This window comes from Littorina saxatilis, linkage group LG13 (assembly GCF_037325665.1).
Source record: "Littorina saxatilis isolate snail1 linkage group LG13, US_GU_Lsax_2.0, whole genome shotgun sequence".
In the NCBI taxonomy this organism is placed as follows: Eukaryota; Metazoa; Mollusca; class Gastropoda; order Littorinimorpha; family Littorinidae; genus Littorina; species Littorina saxatilis.
Window position 1 is genome coordinate 6,350,471 of NC_090257.1, and position 7,500 is coordinate 6,357,970.

General features: G+C 41.0%; 1 protein-coding gene across 2 annotated transcripts in view; it reads right to left on the minus strand.

Moving 5' to 3' along the window:
- LOC138945925 (aminopeptidase N-like) overlaps window positions 1-7,500 on the minus strand; it is a 59,220-nt gene that overhangs the window by 44,193 nt on the left and 7,527 nt on the right. The window contains exon 4 of one of the 2 annotated variants that reach the window (XM_070317442.1): window positions 6,257-6,459. In XM_070317442.1, coding sequence (XP_070173543.1) covers window positions 6,257-6,459 — 203 coding nt within the window. Of the gene's footprint in view, window positions 1-1,862; window positions 1,906-6,256; window positions 6,460-7,500 lie in introns of those variants that run through there. The other variant, XM_070317443.1, reaches the window with a different exon arrangement.

Genomic DNA, 7,500 nt, shown 5'->3' on the forward strand with positions numbered 1-7,500 from the left:
CATATAAATATGTTATATTTGGATTAAAAACAAAAATATAAAAATTATGATGAAAATTAAATTTTCGAAATCGATTTAAAAACAATTTCATCTTATTCTTTGTCGGTTCCTGATTCCAAAAACATATAGATATGATATGTTTGGATTTAAAACAAGCTCAGAATATTCAAAAGAATAGAGATACAGAAAAGCGTGCTATCCTGCTCAGCGCAACCACTACCACGCTATTCTGGCTTGTCAATTTCACTGCATTTTCCACGAGCGGAGGACTGACGATGCTGTACGGTCTTGGTGAAAAAATGCAGTGCGTTCAGTTGTATTCTGTGAGTTCGACAGCTTGACTAAATGTAGTAATTCCCCCTTACGCGACTTGCTGTTGTTTTTACATTTAGTCAAATTTTGACTAAATGTTTTAACATAGAGGGGGAATCGAGACGAGGGTCGTGGTGTATGTGTGTGTGTGTGTGTGTCTGTCTGTCTGTGCGTGTGTGTGTGCAGAGCGATTCAGACTAAACTACTGTACCGATCTTTATGAAATTTTACATGAGAGTTTCTGAGAATGATATCCCCGGACGTTTTTTTTTCCTTTTTCGATAAATACCTTTGATGATGTCATATCCGGCTTTTTGTAAAAAATGAGGCAGCACTGTCACACCCTCATTTTTCAATCAAATTGATTGAAATTTTGGCAAAGCAATCTTCGACAAAGGCCGGGGTTTGGTATTGCATTTCAGCTTGGTGGTGTAAATACTAATGAGTGAGTTTGGTCATTAAAAATCGGAAACTTGTAATTAAAATTATTTTTTTTATTAAACGATCCAAAAACATTTTAATCTTATTCTTCGTCATTTTCTGATTCCAAAAACATATAAATATGTTATATTTGGATTAAAAACAAGCTCTGAAAATTAAAAATATAAAAATTATGATCAAAATTAAATTTCCGAAATCGATTTAAAAACAATTTTGTCTTATTCCTTGTCGGTTCCTGATTCAAAAACCATATAGATATGATATGTTTGGATTAAAAACACGCTCAGAAAGTTAAAACGAAGAGAGGTACGGAAAAGCGTGCTATGCAGCACAGCGAAACCACTACAGCGCTGAACAGGCTCGTCAGTTTAAGGAGATTTCTGGCTGGTACGTTATCGGAATAACACTTGTGTTTTCTGTTAGCAGCTGGGATTTGTATACTAACTCATCATTTGGTAATGTGGATGATAAGCTACATGCCACTAACACCGCATTATGAGAAGAATCTATGCAAGTCGGCGAAAATGAGATGAAACACAGCGGCTTCTATTTTTAGATCAGTGGCACTGTGGCACAGGCACATGCAATCTGTCAGAAAAAAACCACTTCTGCTTTAATTGAGAAGCAGGGAATTTATGGTCATTTGGTATTGTGGAGAATATAAGCTACATGTCATTCATTAATTCTGAGGATGAGAGCACAGTCTCGCTTAGGCAAAGGGCGGAAGAATACGCTCTGTGGAAAAGTTAGCGCACTCCAAGAGTGCGCGAACAGTTTTAGCGCATCGCCATTTGCCAATCAACTGGTTCACATCAGTCATGTGACACCAGTACTTACTGACAATTAATGTTATATTAATCACGCCCATACAATACAATACAATACAAGATACAAGAAGTTTTATTGTCCTCATCAATACAAGGAAATTTGGCATGTGTGTGGCAAGACATGATACACTGATACATAGACATTTACAAAACACAACTGAAGTTCAATATCAGCACACCCTTACGCAACATACCCACTACTTCATACACACAGGCTACATGTGCCCCTCGGACGTACGCAACCCACAATTCACCCAGTCATACAGCTCCACATGCACTTACTCATTCATGCAGCACTAGAAGGCGTACCGTTTTGATACCTTTCTTTATAATTTTCTTCTTTGTTCTGGTGCAGTTGGCTTACCAGAAGATAAAGTCGAGCTATTTTCAGTTACCAATGAAAGGGGTTAAAAGTTCCAGTAGGAGTTGAAAGGTTGAAAACTTCAGATGAGAAGATGATTCATCCTAGGTTTTAGAAATGTATCGTGACAATGGGCTCTATGGGCTCTATTCAAAGCCATGCTAAGACTTAAGAGGCTATAGAACAAGAAAGTGGAGTGGTGGTAATGACAGGATATTCACAAGAAAATTGGTTGATTAAAATCTGATTAAAATCAACAATGGACGCATTTGTGTTTTAATAAAATATTAAAATAAGCGGTATGTTTTGCCCAGAGAGACAGTTAACGTTAACGCAGCTGGTAGCGCTCCGAACCGTTAGTGCAGTAAGATCGGGTTTGAGTCCGGCCCGCGGCAGGCATCGGATTTAAAAAAAAAAATCGATTCTTCTTTTCTTGTTCTAAACCCTTACTATAAACAGCGTTTATCACCAAACTGCAACGAATAAATCATCCATCTCTAATCTTGGAAGTTTTTAAACATGTAACATGATTTCTTTGATAATTTCCCGCAAGGTTTGCACGATTAGTAAGTGAGTTACTGCCATTGAAACAGTTTCCCAGAATTCCCTTCTTTCTTCTTGTCGTTCGCTGTTTGCGATTTGCGTGGATCTGTGGTTGGTTAAGGTGCGCCTGTTGGCCCAGATCCTCCGACTTCAGCCCTTATGTTTCTTTCAGGGTTACCCTGCCCTTAGTTCCTGGCTCAAAAACCTAACCCTGGGAACACATGGGGGATTTCTTACCGAGGGTCCCACCCCGGGGCTAGAGCTTTTAATGCGGCTCTTACTCGCATGGTGTAACCGTCTTCGGACACGTAGGGCATTTATAGGGTAGTCAGTGCCATCTGCCAACCCACCTCGTCCTGGTAGAGACACCGCTAGTTGGTCCGGGACTGCTTATTCTATATTCGCAGTTGGCCCCCATATCTGGGGGCCGTTCCCCTATCCGCCACCTGGGGACCCGCCGGTTGCTACTGAATTGGAAGTAGTCTGTTCCCGGCCAGAATTCTCTTATGCATGTAACATTTTTGCAACATCGGCTTTTGCGCATGTATCCCTGCGCGTCGACTGAAGTAATGGTTGACAGTTGCTTGCAAGATGATGTGCTTGTGAAACCGGCTTTACTTGAATCTAATGTCATTTTGGCAGGGTTTCTGAGTCTAATTACTGACACTCATTAAACAAAAAGGTGATATGATTATGTTCCGAGAGATGATGCAGCAACTTCACAATCATAAAGAAAGCTTCCTAACAGTGACACAAGATGTAGCTGTAACCGCTGCGGTTTTATTCATCAAATAAAAAAATTGGGGTTTAAAAGGGGCGAAGCTTCAACATTAAAGTAGTTCAACGAAAGTTCCCCTAGAGGTTAAAACAAGTCGCGTAAGGCGAAAATACAACATTTAGTCAAGTAGCTGTCGAAGTCACAGAATGAAACTGAACGCAATGCAACAAGACCGTACACTCGTAGCATCGTCAGTCCACCGCTCATGGCAAAGGCAGTGAAATTGACAAGAAGAGCGGGGTAGTAGTTGCGCTGAGAAGGATAACACGCTTTTCTGAACCTCTCCTCGTTTTAACTTTCTGAGCGTGTTTTCAATCCAAACATATCATATCTATATGTTTTTTGAATCAGGAACCGACAAGGAATAAGATGAAATAGTTTTCAAAACGATTTCGGAAATTTAATTTTGATCATAATTTTTATATTTTTAATTTTCAGAGCTTGTTTTTAATCCAAATATAACATATTTATATGTTTTTGGAATCAGAAAATGACGAAAAATAAGATGAAATTGTTTTTGGATCGTTTAATAAAAAAATAATTTTAATTACAAGTTTCCGATTTTTAATGACCAAACTCACTCATTAGTTTTTAAGCCACCAAGCTGAAATGCAATACCAAACCCCGGCCTTCGTCGAAGATTGCTTTGCCAAAATTTCAATCAATTTGATTGAAAAATGAGGGTGTGACAGTGCCGCCTCAACTTTTACAAAAAGCCGGATATGACGTCATCAAAGGTATTTATCGAAGAAAAAAAAACGTCCGGGGATATCATTCCCAGGAACTCTCATGTCAAATTTCATAAAGATCGGTCCAGTAGTTTAGTCTGAATCGCTCTACACACACACACAGACAGACAGACAGACACACACACACACACACATACACCACGACCCTCGTCTCGATTCCCCCCTCTATGTTAAAACATTTAGTCAAAACTTGACTAAATGTAAAAAAACCGCGGGCCTTCGTGTTCACGAAAAGAAAGGGGTGCAGTGTTTGTTACAGGAGAAAGAGAACCATACCTTTTGTATACTCAGTAATGAGTTTGACAATGCACCTTTTTTTAACTGCGCAAAATAGGATAAATCTGTGTGTCTGTGTATGTGTGTGTTAACAGATTTTTTGTGGTGTTTTTTGTGAGTGTTTTTGTTGGGGGGAGTGGGGGAGGTGGAGGGGGGGGGGGTCGGTTCAACCACAACATTTAACAACTCAATGCACTTTCATACACTTTGCAGTTTGAGGTGCGCAAACAAAAGAAAAGAATTGGCATTATAAGCACACCATGCTTAAAACAGGCGCTCTCTTTAATCAAGACTCTTGACGCCAAATCCGGCGACAAACACAACAAACAATTAACAGTTGAACACTCAATAACCCTTCTCGGACAGTGCCGAGTTTTACGAGCTGCGCGTAAGGAGAAAACGGTCGCCTTTTAAACACACTAACAAACAAAAACTTCACATTTCCTGACACCAAACGAGCCATTATACAAGCCTCACCCTTTATCGTAGTATTCGACTAAACCTCTTGAGATGAGATAGTTTTGATGGACTTTATCGTGTGATCAGTTTTATGATGACAGTCGGTAAACAGCGCGCGAAGAAGCGCAGACGCTACATGTGGTCAGTCCCCGGATAATCTGGTATGCGTTTCCGGGAGTTGTTGAAGATCCGGGAGATTCTTCGAATATAGGCATATCTTTCGAGCAGGCCGGGTGATATCAGGTTTTGTTTGCCCGGGGGTTTCATGAATAGCCGAAAGGCAAGAGCGTGAGACCTGACGATATTGAAATGAGTCGCAGCTTGGTACTCGCGTTCGTTGTCTCCTGTCATTTATGTTTTTCATAAAGAAGGGCTATAAGCAAGGTACATGCAATTCACAGGGTGACCCCCCAAAATGCCTAACTCTAAAATGCTATAAGTCCCACATGTGGTCAGCAAATTATTTCATATTTGGCGTACATTAGTTCGATATGTGGGATGATAAATTGAGACAGTTCCAACTATGTAGATCAAGTGGTGTGATTTTTACGCTTTGAAAACTATATTTTTCCAATGCTGAGATTGGCTCAACAGTATGAGGTTTGACAACACGACTTGAACACCCCAGACTCCCTGTAATTGCTGTTTCAACTCATACATTGTATGAGGATTGTTTTTGTATGCAAGGCCCTTCCGAAAAAGAAAGTAAAAATCTGGAGTGTTACAATTAAATCGGGTCAGAGTACGTGGCTATACCCCTCAGTGCCAAATCTCGCACTTTTGAGTCAATTCCTGAATTTGGATTTGTTTCCGAAACAGCATAAAGTCAGAGCTTTAAGCGTACAAACTGTACTGTAAACGAAAACTGTAGGAACCTTTTATATCCATACCTCAAGCTACTGTACACCAAGCACGAGTATGAAGAAAATCGCTGAAGTAATTTAGGAACTTACTATTTGCCTTTTAATGGGTGAAGTTAGTCCCCTGCCTGCCACCCAAAAACGTTTGTTTGTTTGTTTGATTTATTTGTCTAAGTAATGGCTGTACAATACTATTTTCGTTGGAGACACGTGTAACTGAAATAAATACATTCCGACACAAACTTGTGTCTGTGTGTGTGTTTAAACGTGCACACCTCCAACCACCCCCACCATCACAGCCATAACCACCACCACCAGCTCCTGCACCGCCACCACCACCACCAACAACAACAACAACAACAACAACAAAAGCAACATCAACACCATCACCAACAACAACAACATAGTACAGGCAACAGTAGCTGCATTACAAAATCACCATCCCTACCACCACTTCATAAAATTTCAACAACAACAAAGGCAGCAGTATTTCAACTCCACCTTCGTCACTACCACCTCGTTAACTATCATAACAACAACGGCAAGAACAACAACAAGAACAACAAGAACAACAACAACTACAAACACAACAACAACAACAACAACAACAACGAGCAACAACAACAACAACAACAGCAACAACAACTCACACTGTTTCGTTGCCGCGTTTGTAAGAGCTGAGGTAGAGGCCTACCAGGTCGTCTGTCAGAGGCCCTGAGAATCTGATCTCCACTCTGTAGGTCTCCCCTGTCTTCAGCTCGTCCTTCAACATGATGTGCAGCATCTCAAGCTTGCTGTTTAGCTCCATGTCCATGACCTCAAGGCTGCCTCCTCCCTGACTCACTCCACTCACCTGCAAATCAAAAGAGTTGCTGTTGTATTGTGAGAGTGTTTAGCATAATCAGATCGCTTTCTAATTAAATGATATGGAAGGCGATTGGGTAATGCTTGTGATGTGATCATGAGGTCTGTCTCTCTGTCTCTGTCTGTGTCTCTGTCAGTATGGCTGTGCCTTTCTGTCACGCTGTCTGTCTCTGTGTATGTTTGCCCTTTTTTTCACTGGCGCGAATCTTTCTCACATTATTTGTGGGGTGCTTTTATTTATTTTTTTAATTTAATTTCTTTATTTTACAATTTCGTGATTTTTTTGATTTTTTTAAAGTACGAACGAAGTATGTGCTGGCATTTATAATAACGATAGTGTTTGTAATGGGTTGTTGTATTGTCGCGACCAAGTTAATGCCCGAAGAACGTGTTAACGGGAATTTCAGCTTGATATACTTGTATTTCTTTAAGGTTCGTACTTTATCGGGTCATTGCCGAGTCGTTTCCTTACAGCGGAAAGCTAGCATCAACACGAGACGCTACCCAGGTATTAGCGTAGTTAGGGGTAATAATCAAGCCACCTGTACTTCTGGAAGATTGCCGAGGTCTCTCACTTACCAGGGCCGTGTTATGGGGTGGGACATACATACCGTATTTTTCTTCTTCTTCTTCTGCGTTCCTGGGCTGAAACTCCCACGTACACTTGTGTTTTTGCACGAGTGGAATTTTACGTGTATGACCGATTTTACCCGGCCATTTAGGCAGCCATACGCCGCTTTCGGAGGAAGCATGCTGGGTATTTTCGTGTTTCTATAACCCACCGAACTCTGACATGGATTACAGGATCTTTTTCGTGCGCACTTGGTCTTGTGCTTGCGTGTACACACGGGGGTGTTCGGACACCGAGGAGAGTCTGCACACAAAATTGACTCTAAGAAATAAATCTCTCGCCGAACGTGGGGACGAACTCACGCTGACAGCGGCCAACTGGAGACAAATCCAGCGCGCTACCGACTGAGCTACATCCCCGCCCGTATACCGTATTTGAGTCTTCACATAACTTTGACCC